The sequence below is a fragment of the Corvus cornix genome, chromosome 8 (assembly GCF_000738735.6).
Source record: "Corvus cornix cornix isolate S_Up_H32 chromosome 8, ASM73873v5, whole genome shotgun sequence".
Classification (NCBI taxonomy): Eukaryota; Metazoa; Chordata; class Aves; order Passeriformes; family Corvidae; genus Corvus; species Corvus cornix.
In genome coordinates, this window is record NC_046338.1 from 1,009,777 (window position 1) to 1,027,611 (window position 17,835).

Here is a 17,835-nt window from a genome sequence, read left to right on the forward strand (position 1 = left end):
TCTCAGTGGAGGCAGAAACACCCAGAAAATACTGGATATTTCAACTGATTAGTAAAAAAAGCAGCGGTGCTTAAAAATGGCTTTTATGGACTCAAGAAGGTGAGTGCTCTGTGCCTCAGGGCCCTTGGTAAAAACACTTGTTGGTTTCATCGCATTCAGTTTCATGTGCTCCTGGAAATGAACGTAAATTCCACGTGGAACATTGCTGTCAAATTCAAATTTGGAATTGAAATATGCTTTCGGCAATTCAGTACGAGATACGGCATCTGTGATATTTCAGAAGTGGAAATGTTGTAATACTTAGTAAGGGAGGATAGTGGGTGTCTCCTACTTTATGAGTCAGATGCGGCAGAATTTCAGCTTGATTAATAAGGCAGGCTTGTTCTGTTTACATTCAGGAATGTTTATGGGGAAGCACATTAACAAAAAGCAACAAGCTCATCCGGAAATAGCGTGATTTTTACTCCATGAACTGCAAATACTATTTTTTTTCTCCTGTAACATTAAAGACAACTTCCCACCCCAGTGTTGTACTGCTTGGACAGTGTAACTTGTGAGAGTTTGGTTTGTGAAATGGTGAGGGAGGAGAAGAAAAGAGCAGGGCCATGAAGGGCCCCTCAGAGCTCCCTCAGCGCCCCCGTCCCGCGCTTTCCCGCCCCTTCTGCGCACGCGCCGCCCCCGCGCGCGGCCGTCCCTGTCCCCGTGCGTGCCGGGCCGCGCGGCGCACGCGCGGGGCCGCGTGCCGTGGGTGCGCGCGCAGGCGCGGCGCGGTGCACTGTGGGATACTGCGGCCCGGGCAGGCTGGTGAGGCGGCGCGCGCGGGGCCGGCGGGGCCGGGCCGGGCCGGGCTGGGGGCTGCGGCGAAGCGGGGGCGGCGAAGCGGGCCGGGGGGAGCGACCCGAACCGCACCGCCCGCGCCTCACCCGCTCCCCGCCCCCGCTGTGTCTGCTGCAGCACCGGCGGAGCGGGCGGCGGCGCGATGGCCTCCAGCAGCGGCACCGACGTGATCCAGGTCACCAACGTCTCGCCCAGCGCCAGCTCGGAGCAGATGCGGACCCTCTTCGGCTTCCTGGGCAAGATCGAGGAGCTGCGCCTCTTCCCCCCCGAGTGAGTGCGGGCCCCGCCGCCTCCCCCTCCGTCCCTCCGCCCCCCCGCGCCCTGCCCGCGGCCCAGCGCCGCCTCCCGCCCGCCCCCACGGCCGCTCCCGGCCCGGGCCGCCCCCGCTGCCGGGATCCCGGCCGGCGGCTGTCGCTGCGCACCCCGAGAGTTGGTGTTCCCAGCGCGGCTCTGCTCGGTCACGGGATTGCGGGGATTGATGTAGGGCGTGGGGTGACACGTGCGGCTCCTGTGAAATTCACGTTTGTTTCCAGGAGTTGTTTGTCCAGGGTTGTGTCTACTGAGCCTCTGCTGTCTGCGTCACCTCCATAGGACGAAAAGTTCTAGATGCATATAAATGCATTTGATACAAAGAATTTTGTGCTAGAGTAGCTAAACACTGATTTACAAAAAATGCACTTTTAATATTTGTGTTCCTTGCAAATAAATCTGTGCTAAACAGGAAGGTAACCGCTATCAGACAAATGCATTTCTGAGTTGCACATCTTGCAAGGAATTCCGTGCAAATTAGAACAAATAATGCACATTTAAAGTGTGTGTATAACTGAAAATAAAGTATCAAATACCCCGGCAATTTTTAAATAGCCACAAACCAAAAAAAAAGAAATAAGTCAATTTTTATGTCTTCACAAACAGTTAAATTCTAGTGTAACTAAGTGCTTTCAGAATCCTTTCTGATGCAGTGTAAAACCTGGGTGTTAGCAGTGGTGATGGTTGTGCCAGTTTGATTGATTTACAGAGCCTGGTGTCATTATACGTTGGTGTTTTGCATCTTCATTATATAAGTTAAAGGTGTTCTTTCTGCCGTGATGAAGATTTATCAAGCAAGAACATAATCAATTATTTATAATACCCAAAATTGGATTTTTTATTTTAGGGGAAAAAACTGTCACAAAGCATTTGTTTTTCCTCATTGAGGCTTCAATCGCTGCTAGCACAAACCAGGGAAACCCAGCCATCCTGCACATCCAGAAATGTGATCCGTGGTGTTCTTGCAGCTACTTTGGGTTGGATTTGGGCAATTTCAGGTTGGAACTGGAGCCTGGAAAGAAATGGAATGTAACCGTGTATGGAATTGGAATGCAGGGACGGCTCCAGATGGAGTTTCCTTGTTCCCATCTGGGATAACTGACACGGCAGGAGCTCACCTGTGACGGGTGTAGTCAGGCTGCTGCTCTTTGTTGGAACGCTTTGTCTGCTTTTTCAGGGGGGTTGTTGCAGGTGATTTGTGTCTCTGAAACTTTGTAGCTTTAGATACACATTAACTACTCTGTTCAGAGATTACTTCAGTGCCTTGGCGACCTTTCCCTTGTGTACAGAAGGGCCCTGGCACTCACCTCCTGTGGGTTTTCCCTGGGCTGATGGGAATCTGCTGTGGGTCACTTCAGAGTCCCCAGTTCCACTTCACCCCAAAGAGGGGAACCTTTTCCAGTAGTGACACATTCTTTTTCTGTTCCTTCTCCTTCACATTCCAGCTCCTGACTTTTCCCTGCCCATGGTGTTCATCCATTTTTGGAGGGGTACAGGATATAAATTATAAATCTGTGAATTCTCCCCATAATCGGGATTCCTTTCTATCCTGGATCCTGCTGGGATTGTCCCTTGCCTGTAGTATTTGAGGAACCAATCCCATTTCCGTTGCTCCACCCCCTCATTTGATCTGTGTCACTCTGCTGCAGAACTTCCTTATTCTCCTGCACTTGCAGATCACTTCCTGAGCTTCTCTGAATTCCTGGTTTTCCACTCTGCCCTCATCCACCTCCTTTTCCCAGTTTATTTCATCCCGTTTCCCCTTTAGTGTACGCCTCAGCTTCATGCTGCATCTTTAATGCACAACCAGCTCTGGGACTTCTTCCAATTTTCCTCCTCCTCCTCCTCCTCCTCCTCCTGCTTTTCCCTGACTCCATTGCCTGATTCTCACCTTTATGGTATTCCAGAAAACTCCATCCAAACTGAAAAGTGGAGGGAATGGATTTCTGAGTCTCCTGTATTCCAACCCCAGGAAATCCTTGTATGTCCCAGCATTCCAGTGGCTGAGAGACAATTCCTGAATTTTTCAGTCTTGAGTGAATTAGAATAATGATGGATGCTGGCTTTTTTTGGGAACTGTTGAGAACATCCAGTTCTTGATGAATTTCACTCAGCTTGGATTTGAGAGTGACTGGAAATACCATTTTTAAAAGTGCAGTACACAGATGTAAATTAAATGTCAGGCTGCAGAAGCATTGCCTAACACATTTTCAGTTGTTATTTTAGGCTCATTACTTTGGGAAAAAGCTCAGCTATCCCAAAGCATTCCCAGTGGCACTCCTGGCTGTAAACAGGATCTGCTGAAGGGTAAATAAGATCTGGTTCCTTTGGTATCACTGACATATTAAAAATGCCTGAAAATACTGGGCTGCATTTATGTAATGAATTGTGTCATTTTTATACCATTTATATCAGTAACTCCTTCAGCTGTGCAATCACCCCTTGATTTACTTTTCTTTACAATTTTACCATGATTTTGTTAAACACCTTCATGCTTCTTTGGGATTATATTTTTATTCTGTTTTATTTCTTGTTATTTCTTCTTATTAGTTCTTACTTGAGGGCTAAAAAAGGCACCACTTTGGCAAGCTGCTGTGGATTCCTGGGCACAGGAGAGCCAACAGTTTCTTCGATTTTTTTTTTCTCATTTATCACTGCAGTTACTTCCCAATTTATTCAGTTTTCAAGCTGTGGGAGCAAGTGGCTGTTTCTAATTTTAATGCTTCAGAAGCTGCAGTGTGCTGCCTCCAATTTAGTTTTCCACATCAGGTTAAATGTAAGGTTATTAAAATGTGGTCTGACAGACACTGGGGGCAGTTGTGTGTGTTTGGCTCAGTGGGGCTGAAGGTGAGGGAGCATTTGGCATTTGCAGTGCCAGAAATAGACCCTGGATCTGTCTGGTTGTGTTGGAGTTGTTCCCTGAATTCTGACAACCCCCAGTGCTGAAAGGCTTGATCAGCCTCAGCAGCCCAGATCAAACTGCTCTGCTGCTGGGATGCCTTTGAAGTTGGATGTTTTGGAGTTGTGGCTGGGAATCCAGGTAGGAAAAGCAGATTTTTGTCAGGATCAGTGAATGTTTTCAGAGCTTCCCAGGCTGATCTGGACTTCTGGCTTGGTGTAGGAACAAGGGTTTAGGACTTGCTGCTGCTTCCACTCCCTGTCCTGGGCCTTCTGGAGGCAGCTTTTAACTTATCTGTCCCACAGTTCTGTCTGCAGAACCATTTTTCTTCCTGTCTTTCACTTTGTACGTCCAATTAGCGCAAAATCTGCCCCATTTTCGGGACATGGGAGCTCTTGAAATCCATTCTGGACCTTGCCTGGGTTGACTGCCTCTGGTTTTTTGGTTTGGTTTGGTTTTAGGGAAGTCACAGCCGTAGTTCTACAGTTCTTTCCTGCTGTAGGAAGTAGGTATTTCTGGGTTGGTTTTTCTTTGAAGTGACTCAAAACTTCTCAGTTTTGGATTTGTAGGTCGACAGACACTTGTTTTGAGCTGGGAATAAGCACAGACCTACTTTGTGGAGAGGTCTGTGTTTGCTGTGCTCACTTTTCTCTACGGAACAGTGAAGTGAGCTGGAGGGTTCCCTGCCTGAGATCCTGGAATTTCCTTAGGTTTGTTCTTTCCTGCTGAGGGACAGGCAGGAGCTCAGCACTGGGCATTCCTCAGGATGTGCGAGCATGATGAAGTTTAGTCTAAAAGCTGGTATGGAATTGGGTTGATAAATAAAACAGAATCCCAGACTGGTTTGGGTTGGGAGGGGGCTTAGAGCCCATCCAGTGCCACCCCCCGCCATTGCCAGGGACACCTTCCACCTCCCAGGGTGCTCCAAGCCCTGTCCAGCCTGGCCTTGGACACTTCAGGGATCCACAGCTTCTCTGGGAATTCTATTCCAGGGCCTCAGCACCCTCAGAGCCAGGATTTCCTTCCCAATATCCCATCTATCCCTGCCCTCTGTCAAGTTAAAGCCATCACCCCATGTCCTGCCCCTACGTGCCCTTGTCACGAGTCACAAAGATCCTGTAATTGTCACCCTCTTCATTTCACAATTTACCTTAATAAGCAATTTGGGGCCTAAAGCAGGGAGTGTGAAACGACAGGGTTTAACTGATACAGAATTGGTAACTTTTTATTTCAGCCAAGTTTTCCTCCCAGCCAGGGAGGAACTTGCATTTGGGTGGCCACTCATGGGTTTATAGCTCATCACAGAACTATTGCTCAGTTGCAAGTGATAACAGAGCTGATGTGCAGCTCCAAGTGAGGCAATGTAACAAATGGTGTCATTTTGGGGTTGGTCTGTGTGGTTTCCTGCTGTCCCTGAGTGCTGCCTCTGTCTCTTGCAGTGACTCCCCCTTGCCGGTGTCGTCGCGCGTGTGCTTTGTAAAGTTCCACGACCCCGACTCGGCCGTGGTGGCCCAGCACCTGACAAACACTGTGTTCGTTGACAGAGCCCTCATAGTCGTTCCCTATGCTGAAGGTTTGTAACTTGTTTGATGTTCTATGGGGCCACCCTTGGGTGGTGGTTGATTCCTGTCTAGTGCACAAAAATTAACAGTAGTCCAATGTCAAACACGTCAGAGACCGCCATTCTGAAACCCTTGGTATATTGCCTTTGGCCCCTGGATTTGATCCGTTTATTTACATAGTGACACCAAAGTGGAAAGTTTTGTGTGTCTTAAAAGTGTAGAATAATGACATTTTAGGCAGAATTCTATGCAAATTTTGCTCTGTGTCAGTCTCAATGAGACATTTTCCCAAACAGACTGTAATGCAAACAGGTCAATATTTTAAGGAAATTGTACCTTAATAATTGTTCGCCACTTTCACTCTCTTCATGAGAATGGTTTCTCCCTCCCCGAGAGTGCATGGGAGAGGAATTAACATTCCTTTGGGATATGCTGCCACTACATTTATTTGGGAACAGCCCCAAAAAAAGGCCCTCACTCTCCTTGTGGAGTCCAGTATACCAAGGGTTTGAATAATTACGGTTTAATTCAAAAGTGACAACTTCCAAGAGGTGCCACATGGGCACTGGTCCTAGTTTTTAATTCCAAGTTTTCTTGTTCATCCTTGATATATTTAATAGAATTTCACTAAATAATAAACTCTTCTCTCTGTTATTTGTGTGTGTGATTTTTGTAGTGGAGAAGGCAAATGCAAAGCCCTTCCAGATGACTGAAAAACAGTGGGTCCTCTGCAGCTACAGGGGATTCTAGCCATTAACTAAAGGCCAGCAAGCACTCAAGTCCCCAAGTGTTTTCCTGGTGTAACCACTTGTTAACTACATTTTCTCTTCTTCTTTTTATTTTTACATTTTAGGGTGTTACAGTAATTTGAAAGGCAATGAGCAGGGTTTTTGGAACTTACCTTAAAAGCAAAGTGCTGAGAAGACACCTCTTCTTACAGAAGTCTTATTAAACTCTTCTAGACTTGCTTTAGAAGTAACTGATTTCCATTGTACTTGTGCATTTCTTGATTTTCTTCTGGGAAAGATTGCATTTAATAAAATCTTGCAGATTAAGTCATACTACAGTGCTAAGTTTGGTACATGGCCTGGGTTCACACCTGTAATCTGTCACACTGGAGCTGTCTCTTGAGGCCTGGGGAGCTGTCTTATCTTATCTTTGTATTCCTTAAGCTTAAAAGATACGAAACTTAAACTTAAAAGATGTCCAACTTAATTCCTGGAGTGTAGGAATGTGCAGTGTGGCCTCTGATTGAGCCCTGCTGCTTCCTGAGGGCACAGAACCCCTTCTGTAATGGAGTTACTGCTCCTGCTGCCACTACTTGAGAATAGCAGAGCTGAAAGGCTTCTTGTCCCTGTGTGGGTATTAAACACAGCAACAGTCCAGTGAGATGGTGCTGCAATATTCTCCAAGGCCCATGGGAATAATGCCAGTGTTTAACTCTTCCTACAAGGATGAACCCACTTTTCTCTTTGTCAGTCTGACTTTGTCCACTGTGGATAAATCTGGCACACAGAGAAACCCACCCAGCAGCTTTGCTTCAGAAAATCAAATTATTAAAGTAGAATATTTTACTGGGCCTGTTAAGGAGTCACTCCTGGGCTGTACCTTGTGTTGTTTAACAGTTCAGAATTTAATGTCCTTGGCACATCACTAGAGAGATGTTCAGCCACTGAAGTACTGCCCCTGGGTTGATAATCCCATACTTCTGTCCCTGTGCTGGAGCACAGTTTTCCCCAGAAATTCAGCCTGCCAGGGTCCCAACTGAACAAGAAGCAGCATTTCCCCAACCCACAGTGCCACTGCTGATGTGCTTAAAGCCAGGCATGTGCTGAATGGGGCCCTCCTCTCTGGTTTCTGCTGTGCTAATGAACCTGTGTGATTATTGCCTGTCACTAAAGCAAATGTTTATTATCTGTTTAGTGCAATAATTCCCCCCCTGTCCCAAGTTTTAGCTCACACAGACACTTTGGTGTTGGCTGTTGCTTTGTGTTATAGAACTATACACAAAGGCTACGGTAAGGTTTAGTATTTGTCATTTTCTCTGGGCTAATTCCTAGATTTGGAAGGATCTCTTAAGGTTAAAGATGGCTGGGGGGGGTGTTTAGGTTCTTTGGTTAATGTTTGTTTCTTTTGTCTGTTTCTTTTTCTTTCATTTCTACACATTCATGCAGTATTTCATGGTTCTAACAAAGCAGCAGTAAAAAAAGCTCTTGAAGCATGAAAATTAACTGGTGAGGGGCCTCATTGCTTTTTTAAAATTGTAGTTTATTTAAATACTTTTTAAAGAAACAATTAGAGGATCAGATGCATGAATTTTTTTTTAATGGATGCAGATCTTCTATGAGGTGTCTCGAGCTAAGTCTGAGGATTTGTATTTAGATGCCAGAAATGTTGTAGTTGCACTGATTTGAAATGTTTAGCTGTAATTGATAAATATCCTCTTGAGACATAATTTTGCATGCCAAATGACCCCATAATCTCTCTGTAGGTATGTTGATATATTTATGCATTCCTGCCCTTTGCCTCCATGACCTTTTTCCCCTGTCCCTCCATAACTTTGGGTATCTAAAGTGCTGCCAGCTCAGTGCCACGAGCCAGATATCAGTGCTGTGTATTGTACATTTGTGTAGATTATCGGCACTTCTCAGTATAGGTGGGAGGAACCATTACCTTTATTTAACAGTGGTTTTTCTTTTTTGTTGTTGTGTTTTACAGTTCTTTTCCCTGGTTCAGCCTGAACTATATACCAGGCCCTGCTGAAAATACCACCCAACAGTTTTCTTCTGCAGCTTATCCAGTTTCTCTTAAGTGCCCTGTACATATTGTATGTTTTATGATGAGATGCAGTTTCTTAATATGTATTACAGAAACACTACTGGTATTTGCAAATATATAGTAAAATTGTTTTATTGAACTCTCATTTTGGGGGCTTGGGCACATTAACAAATTAATCCATCTGTATAGGGCTTTTGCTGTTGGATAGAGTAAAACTCCCTCCACAATTGTTTGTAGTAGGGCCCTGAGCACTCTGTGTGCAGAGCAGGCAGTGAAATAACCCCTGGTCTTAGCTGGCTGCAAGACTTTGGGCCACAAGTCCCCTCTGCCACGGCAGGTGGCAGCAGCATTGTTGGTACTCTAAGCTGGCACATATTGGAACAAATGCATTTTACTGCACAGGTAAGGAATGTGCCAGCATCCCTGTGTGTATCCCAGCCACAGACACACCCCCAGCATTCCCGGAGAGCCGCAGGGACCGCATTCCATGTGACACGTCAGCAAAAGCCCTACCAAAAACACCCATCCCTTCTCTTTAAGTTTGCCAAAATTTGTATGGTAGGTGTAAAAGAAAACATAGTGAACTGTACCATATTATTAACCCCTAAATCCAACTTTTTTTGTCTTGTGTATCTTGATTTTTCTGTGTGCTTTGTAGTGAAGCAGCCGACACGAGTCGTTGTTCATAAAACAGCTTTTGAAAGTTGAGAGCACTCTCACCCCTGGAGAACCGACTGTGCTTGCTTACGTTTGGTTCATGACTTAAAAATCGAGTACAGGTGATGAAACCTTGGCAGTGTTAACAACAAAGTAGTGTGTATTGTGCTATTTTTTTGCTCTAGAAACTTAACCTTTTGTAGAGAAAAAGGAACAGTCAAATTGTCACCCATTGAAGTTGCATTCTGACAAAAAAAGTTAATGCTAAATATTAATAGCCATCAAGCTTTGTATTTTAGCCAGCATAAGTACTTTCAACAAACTCAGGTGGTGTATCAGGGAGACTTTGCTGGGTGTATTTGTGTATTTGGTGCCTCTGGGCTGGGATGCACTCTAATGCCAGGCTGTTTCCCTGCAGGAGTCATTCCTGATGAGACTAAGGCTTTGTCTCTCTTGGCACCAGCTAATGCCGTGGCAGGGCTGCTGCCCGGGGGTGGCCTGCTGCCCACTCCCAACCCTCTCTCTCAGGTAGGCTGGGCAAACATTGGGTGGGTTCTGCTGCATTCCCACTTAGTTGCTGCTGTTTCTTTCAGGACTGATGTGCTAATGGCAATTCCTAGAGCATTTTATCAACCCTGATGGATTGGGACAGCTCTGATGTGAATCGGGGCGCAATAGTGACAAGTTGTTAGATGGGATATCCTTATTTCCCTATTCCCTTATTTCCTGGTATCTCAGGGCCTTGTTTGTTTGTCCTTCCATCCCTCTCACCCATTGTACTTCGCAGATGTGACAAGCGGTAGAGATCTCACAGATTTTAAATTCCTCGAGTCCAAGGAGCTGCCACGCTGTGAGATTCCCTTCATTAATCCTCCAGCTGAGGGCAAAATTGGAGCCTGGTTATGTGAACCTACAGGAATTCATGTGGAAGATGAACAGGGAGAACTGCACATTGTGGGAGAAGCTGGAGTCACAGCTCAGCTCTTGGCAGGGCACAGAATCAAAGGGCAAGAGGCAAATTAATCATAATAAAGCCTCATTAATTCTGCACTTCTCAAAACCACTTCAGCTCATGCTTAGCTGAAGGACCCCCTGGCCATGGAGCTGCTCAGGAGGGAAGAGCCTAAGTTTAACCTTTGAAACCCAGGGAAGAGGTTGGAAGAACCAGATACAACCCAAAAGATTTCATTCACTAAAAACTCTGCATGTAAGTTCTGGGAATGGTTCTTGAGCCACCTTAATTTCAGTTGTGTCTCTGAACCCCAGGCTGCTCCCAGCCCCTCCATGGTGGGATGTGTTTAACACATCCATTTTAGGGGAATGTGCTGCAGAGTCAGGTTTTCAAGCACATTTTGGAAGTGTGCCTCGGGTTTTGGTGTCTGTCTCCATCTCACTTGAAATGGCCCAAAATGAGCTGCTTTGGGGAGCCTTCTGCTCTCCCAGTAGCTTTTTAACCAAATTTGAGACATTTGCAGGGATGCAATATTGTTAAATTGCCTTTTAACATAAACCATGGCCATCTCAACCCTAAACTGAATTAGAAATGAGGTGATTTCCTCAGAAACTTATAATGAATTTCTCTTTCAGCACTGAAAAGTAACTTACTTTTAAACTATCCCTTCAATTTGCTGGAATGCTTTACTCCTTCACCTTTGTTTTCCCTGCCCCCTGGGCTGCAGAGGGAAATGCTGACACACTGACTGGTTTTTGTCACTAACTGCTGTCTCTGTCACAGATTGGTGCTGTCCCTTTAGCTGCTTTAGGAGCTCCTGCTCTCGACCCTGCCCTTGCTGCTCTTGGGCTTCCTGGAGCAAACCTGAACTCCCAGGTACATTCTCATTCCAAAACACCCTTCATTGTCCCCTCCTTTCCTGCTTGAAGAGTGGCTTTCATTTGTATCAGTTCACAGCCACTGCCTGGCAACTCCAGGGATTGGTTTCTGCTTGGGAAAAAGAAAATCCCCTTGAATATCAAATTAGATGTTGGCAGGGGCCAAGGTATAATTTGGGAATAGCAATGAAATATTTCAAATATGTGTCATTATCAGGCCATGAACCTGCCTTGTTCTTCAAGTAAAAAGTAGTTTGACTTTTTAATTTTGTAGGTGTCAAAAATGTGAGGAAACTTTATTAGGTTGTGAAGCTGAATAAAAAAGGCTTTTAAGTACTGAGTAATAGACAACTGAGTATATTTGTATCAATAAAAGTATATCAATATATTGAACATTCTATATATTTATAAATAAAATACTTAAGAGGTAAGAACCAAATACTGTTTTACAGCAACAAGAAGTAGCAATAATTTAATGCATTTCTAATGCCATAATTAAAAATTTTTTTATGCATTCCATTGGAAGAACAAGCAAATGATGGTGAAAATTAAATAACAAATGGAAATAAAAAATTTTGAAGGCAAATTAGAAAAATGTAAATTTGGGGTGATGGAGGATTTTTGTACATTAAACCAGCAGATTGTAACAACCATTTCAAAAATGAAACTTTGGGTTCATTGTAAAAAAAATGAGTGAGGATTAAACATTTTCTTAGTACTACCTCACTGGTACAGGAAGTGACTGATCATCATAATACCTGGATTCTCCTAAGAGCTGTAAAATAGATTTTTCCTGGAATTTTTAGATGTTTATAAGTTGGCCTTGAGGCCTTCAGCGGACAGACAGCTTAGAGAGAGCTCTGTTCTCTTGCAGTAACAGAAGGAACCTGTGCACAGAGTTACTAATACACAATTATCCATACAAACACATCCCAGAAGGGCTTTTTATCCGTTTGTGGTTTTATTCCTGATTCTCTCCAGGGCAGGGCTGGGTTTGGCTGCTGTGGAAAGTAAAGCCCCAGTCACACCCAGCCCCAGTCACACCAGCCCAGTGTGGCCTTTCCTCTTTGCTGGGAGCGTTCTGGTCTGGTTTTCCAGCTGGGAGGGGACATTCCCAGGAAAGTTCTCTTGAGCTCACACATCTCCCAGCCTGGTTTTAACTTTGTTTTTCCCTTACAGTCTCTCGCAGCAGATCAGCTCCTAAAACTGATGAGCACAGTGGATCCAAAGTAAGCACCAGTGTTCCCAAACACTTGTATTGCACTGCTGGGGAATATCCGTGGGGATTCAGTGCCCAATCCCTCTCCTGCTGGAGCTGATGCCAGCTTGGAAGGGCCTTGGAGCACCCTGGGCTAGGGAAGGTGTCCCTGCCCATGGCAGGGGGTGGGATGAGATGGGCTTTAATGTCCCTCCAAACCCAAACCATTCCAGGATTCCCTGATCCTCTGAATTGGCTCAGTCTGACAATGCAGACCTGCATCCGTTGGATTCCTCAGGCCTGAATTTCTGGAATTTTGTGTTGACCAGGTTGAACCATGTGGCTGCAGGTCTTGTGTCCCCCAGTCTGAAATCAGATACCTCCAGTAAAGAAATAGAAGAGGCCATGAAGAGAGTCCGAGAAGCACAGTCCTTAATTTCTGCTGCTATAGAGCCAGGTAATTCCAGCCTGGAATGAGCCATTCCAGCCAGGATGGAGCTTGGATACAGCACATGATAAAAGCTGATGGTCTGCAGAGTACTGCCTTAATGTCTGTGGTCTGCAGGGAATCCATTTCTTAGGCTTTTAATCATCCTGCAGTGGATGCTCCATGTGTCCTGCAGAAATGGGCTGGAATTAATCTGTTGTTTTTCCCAAAATTCGCTGGTTTGAAGGCTGTAAAACACCCAAGCTTCCCTGAGGGAAGTGCCTGCTGCTGTCTCAGGTTCCAAGGGAACATGGATTTCCTGGCCTCACCACTTGGCACCCTGCTGATGCTTCTCAGGGATGCTTTCCTTTATCTTCATTCCTGATCTGGACAAGTTTGTAAATGATTCTCTTTTTGGAGCTTCCTTCAGCAGGTTGGATTTTAGAACAAGCTCCAGCAGCTCCCACAAATGTCAGAGCCACCAAATCTGAGAGGCAGGAACTTGAACCCTGAAAACACAGAATATTCATCAGTTTTGCAGCCTCCTGATGATTTCTAGGAAAGAGCAGAGCTCCTGCTCTTGTTCTTGCTTTGCTTGAGGCTCTTTAGTGGGAAATTCAAAACAATCATTTGAGAGCTTCTTCAGCCCCTCACAAAACGGCAGATTCTGGGATTTTCACAGGGTTTTCCATTGCCCTGCAGCCATCAGCTTTTCACTGACTCAAATGAAGTTTTTTTCTGAATTTTGACTTCTCCAGTTTTGCATAAAGCTGTTACTTGATGTCACAAACTTGTCCCTGTCTGTTGGTTCTGTCGTCTTGTGAAGAGAACGATAGATGGATGAGCCTTGATTTCAAATGGCAAAATCAGGTTGATTTAGATCTGTTTCATGAAGCTCCAGGTCCTTTCCTTTAGAAAATCCTTATGAATACTAAAAGCCATTGGTTTTTCTTCTGCTTTTCCCTTTTCAGACAAAAAAGATGAAAAACGAAGACATTCAAGGTCGAGGTCGCGCTCGAGGAGGAGGAGGACACCTTCCTCATCCAGACACAGGTGACTGAGCAGTTCCTTGAAAACACCTCCCAAACAGCTGGAACAATTCCTGCAAAAATCATTCTTGGAAGGGACACTTGGGTTTGATTTAGTGCTCTAAAGATCTGTTGACATTTTGGTATCACCAGAGCCCCTGGGCAGGGCAAGGGGAGCAGGGAGAGCTGTGGATGGAGGCTTGTGTTGCGTTTCTGGGGTTTCCTTCGCCCCGAGCAGCTGGGCTGGGAACATCTCACAGTGTCCTTTGTGTGACTCCTGTGTTGGTGTGTCCCTGGCAGACGCTCCAGGAGCAGATCAAGGAGAAGGTCCCATTCCAAATCCAGAAGCAGGAGGCGATCCAAAAGTCCGAGGAGAAGGAGATCTCATTCCAGAGAGAGGAGCAGGAGGTCTCGGAGCACATCCAAAACCAGGTACTGGCTCCAGGGAATCCAGTCCTGAGCAGGGCAGGGATTGTCCCCTGTGCTGGCACTGCTGGGCCCCTCCAGGGCTGCCTCCAGCTCTGGGCATCAGTCCAGGGAGGACATGGAGGGGCTGGAGCATGTCCAGGGAAGGAAACAGAGCTCCTGGGGGGCTCAGCCTGGGGAGCCCCCCCTGTCCTTCCCAGCTTCCCGTTCCTTTCCCTGTACAGCAGATTAGGAAGTGCTGTTGGATGGTTTGAAAACGACTTAATCTCTTTTCTACTAAAAGGGATAAGAAGAAGGAAGAGAAAGAAAAGAAACGTTCTAAAACTCCCCCCAAAAGCTACAGCACAACCAGAAGATCCAGAAGCACAAGCAGGTACAGAAATGGGATTTTCCTTGGTCTCTGTTCCCAGCAGGGTTTTGATCCACTTCAATATTAAATAGAAAAAAATGGTCTTTGATAGAGCAGCCAGTCTGTGGAAGGTGTCCCTGCCCATGGCAGGGTGGGAGGAGCTGGGCTTTGAGATCCCTTCCAACCCAAACGATGCCTGGCTCCCATTGGATCATGATTCCAATGTGGATGTATCTGGTACAGGCACAGCAGCACCTGTACCACCTGTGTCTGTTAAGATACTTTAATTTTCCTGCAGTGTTTGAGGTAAATTCTTTGGGCTTAGAACAGTTTCTCCTTGCTCTGTGTCAGAGTTGGATGTTCACTGCCTTTCACTCTTCCTGATTCAGGGAATAAATCCAGGCAAAAGTGTTCCCTCTTTTTTAAAAAAACTTCCAAATTTAACTTGCAGTTTTTACAGCTCTCTAGTACCCTGTGAGCAGGGCTGGGATTGGAATTAGGGATGCATTTGTAGCTTTAAAGAAATAAGCACTGATTTCCAAAGCTGCTGTCCCTCCCTGCAGAGAACGGCGGCGCAGGCGGAGCCGGAGCGGGACACGGTCCCCGAAAAAGCCCAGGTCTCCCAAACGGAAAATGTCCCGGTCCCCGTCACCCAGAAGGTCAGGGAAACACTGGGCTGGAAAAAACGGTGTCTGGGTGGGAAACTCCCAAACTGTGACCTACAGGGAAGCTCCCAGGGGATTCTGTCTGGGGGGGATCTCTGCTGCTTTCACGGAGCTGCTCTGGGGTTGGCTGGGAGCTCCAAGGGTCAGGTGTTCTCGGGGTGGTTGGAGTAGGACATGGCACAGTTCCCAGTCCCTTTGGCTCTGCACAGTAGGAATCAACTGATTTTGGGTGGCCTGGGCATTCTGGGAGCCTATCCCAGGATGGGGAGCTCAAGGTGCTCCTCTGGAAAACACTGGAGCATCGCTGCTCTTACTGTCCAGGATTTGGACTCCGTGATGCCTTTGGGGCCTTTCAGCTCAGGAGATCCCATGGTTCTGTTTGCCACAGCATTTCTCAGCCTTGGCTTTGTGGTGCTGTGCTTGAGCCAGAGCTGAGAAACTGGGATTTGGGCTATTTCCTGAAAGCAGAGGCTGTTCCCTACTTGTACTCTGCCATTTTCCTTTGGGTTTGTTGTGAGCTGTGGGTACACAAACCCTCTGGACACAGTTCCAGCCATGGAACAGGGTGGTGGTGCTGGGCTTCATCCTCTCCCTGCTGATCCTCATAGGCATAAAAAGGAAAAGAAGAAGGATAAAGACAAGGAGAGGAGCAGAGACGAGAGGGAGCGGTCAACGAGCAAGAAAAAGAAGAGCAAAGACAAGGAGAAGGATCGAGACCGGAAATCCGAGAGTGACAAGGATGTGAAAGTATGTTCCAGAAACCCCTGGAGCTGCTCCCAGCCCTGCTCCACATCCCCCCCGACCCTGTCCCGGGGGAGGTGCTAACGTGTCCCTTTCCCTGGCAAAGCAGGTCACAAGGGACTACGATGAGGAGGAACAGGGCTACGACAGCGAGAAGGAGAAGAAGGAGGAGAAGAAGGTGGCGGATGCTCCCTCTCCCAAAGGGAAGGAGCCCGGAGCCGAGAAGGGCAGTGGGGATCCGGGCAGGGAATCCAAGGTGAACGGGGACGACCACCACGAGGAGGACATGGACATGAGCGACTGAGCCTGCCCACAGCCCCTCCACAGTGTGATCCTTTATGCTGTACTTGTTAATCCTCAACCTAGATGTATCCAGCTCCGAGCTCTCCATGGTCTGTCCATCCCAATACTAACTCACACCCAAAGCTTGAGACAGGGACCCCCTGCTCCAGGGACCCGCTGGGGCCGGGCCAGGCCGCACGTCCCTCCCCCAGCACGGGCTGGGCCACCCCTTCCTCCCTCCCTCCCTCCCTGCTTCCCTCCCTCCGGAGTGTCCTGGGCTGAGCCAGCAGGGCCCAGCAGCGTGGGAATGCCCCGGGAGCGTGGCACAACTGCCCTGTCCTGCCACAGCAATGTGGGAATGTCCCAGGAGTGGGGGGAGTGTGGCACAGCCCCCCTGTCCTGTGGGAATGCCCCAGGAGTGTGGCACAGCCTTCCTGTCCCATGGGAATGCCCCGGGAGTATGGCACAGCCCCCCTGTCCTGTGGGAATGCCCTGGGAGTGTGGGGAGTGTGGCACAGCCCCCCTGTCCTGTGGGAATGCCCTGGGAGTGTGACACAGCCCCCCCGTCCTACAGCCACCGAGGGGCTGCCAGGGCCTCCCGGACACACTGGAATTGGCCTTGGATCGCACCAGCTCTTCACGCTCTTGGCTTTAGTTCTGGTTTTAAGCCACATGCTGGGTTTGATTGGGTTTGGTTTCCCAGTGGGTTTTGGTTGGCTTTGCCCGGGGTTCAGTGCCCCGACATTCCTGAGGGCTCTCTCTCCACCGTGTCCCTTCCGCTCCGTCCGGGGCGAGCTGGAACGGGCTGACCTCGGGAAGGGGAATCCTGCCCATGTCCGGCGAGGGAGGTTGGGGGAGCAGCTTCACCCAGGGCTGGGGGCTCAGGAGCTCACCCGCTGCAGCAGGGAGTGCATTTTAAAATGACCTTGGTCTGTTTTTAAAGCAAGTCCATTGACAATGTACTTTTTACTTGATCTCAAGTTGTACAAACAGATGAATTTGTGTTCCTGTCCCGGCCGTTCCCTCCCTCCCGCACTCGGTGATCCCATGGTATTTGCAGAGTAGTTACCCAAAGCTGTTCCTTAGTTCCAGCAGCTCCAGAGCTTTTACTTTTGTGCAGGTAAAGAGACAAAAGTAGCCGACAGTCTGTGCCATGTCGATGTACAGTTTCGGAAAATGTTTTACAAAACTTTGATAATAAAACCCTGAAACTTCAGCTCCTCTTCCTACAAAACTGGTGGGTTTTATTTCCCTGTCACAGTGAAGGAGGAGTTATTTTACTTTTGGGGAGGAAATGGGTTAAAATGGGAATGTGGAGGTTTATGGGACCGCTGAGAAGGATGTGGGAGCGCTGGTGGATGAAAAGCAAGAGAAGGCTCTGGGGAGACCTGATAGTCCCTTGCAGGGCCTAAAGGGGTTCCAGAAGAGCTGCAGAGGGACTGGGGACAAGGCCTGGAGGGACAGGACACAGGGAATGGCTTCCCAGTGCCAGAGGGCAGGGATAGGAGCCTGGCAGGGATCAGTTGGAGCAGCCTCAGGACCACAGCTGCAGTTACAGAAATCTTTAACTGGGAATGGTTGAAGCCCTTCCTGGAAGTTTTCCTGCCCCTTTTTGAAATCAGCAAATCTGTACCTACAGAGGGAGGCCCTGCTCACTCTGAGCTCAGGGGCTGATGCTGGGGGCAGGAGCGGAAGGCTCAGTTTAAAAACCAAAAACAGCAAGCCCAATCCCTCCAAAGCCCCCAAAAAAAGCCCCCAGCCCTCCCTCAAAAAAACCAAGAGCCCGAACCCAAAAACCCCAATCAATCTCCCTCAACAACCAAAAGAAAACACAAAACCAAAAATCC

General features: G+C 47.4%; 1 protein-coding gene across 7 annotated transcripts; it reads left to right on the forward strand.

Annotated features, from left to right (window-relative positions):
* The first annotated feature begins 732 nt into the window (after window positions 1–732).
* SRSF11 (serine and arginine rich splicing factor 11) lies at window positions 733–17,204 on the forward strand. 7 transcript variants are annotated; one of them, XM_039555776.1, is made up of 13 exons: window positions 733–804; window positions 955–1,107; window positions 5,485–5,618; window positions 9,461–9,570; window positions 10,778–10,870; window positions 12,052–12,101; window positions 12,400–12,527; window positions 13,469–13,550; window positions 13,826–13,957; window positions 14,235–14,324; window positions 14,864–14,959; window positions 15,574–15,712; window positions 15,816–17,204. In XM_039555776.1, exons 2-13 carry the CDS (start codon window positions 980–982, stop codon window positions 16,008–16,010), a joined length of 1,377 nt encoding a protein of 458 aa, XP_039411710.1. In that variant the 5' UTR covers window positions 733–804; window positions 955–979; the 3' UTR covers window positions 16,011–17,204. The 7 variants fall into 7 exon arrangements, with proteins under 7 accessions (XP_039411710.1, XP_039411717.1, XP_039411714.1 ...); XM_039555783.1 differs by lacking the exons at window positions 733–804; window positions 955–1,107 and having other exon boundaries at window positions 5,526–9,164; window positions 15,813–17,204; XM_039555780.1 differs by lacking the exons at window positions 733–804; window positions 955–1,107 and having other exon boundaries at window positions 5,526–8,434; window positions 9,044–9,570; window positions 15,813–17,204.
* The last annotated feature ends 631 nt before the right edge of the window (window positions 17,205–17,835 follow it).

Coding starts and splice junctions, on each gene's coding strand:
- SRSF11 (XM_039555776.1), top strand. CDS start 980: ATGGCCTCCAGCAGCGGCACCGACGTGATCCAGGTCACCAACGTCTCG. Junction 12,102..12,399: donor ATGAGCACAGTGGATCCAAA/GTAAGCACCAGT, acceptor TGTGTTGACCAG/GTTGAACCATGTGGCTGCAG. Junction 13,958..14,234: donor CGGAGCACATCCAAAACCAG/GTACTGGCTCCA, acceptor TTCTACTAAAAG/GGATAAGAAGAAGGAAGAGA.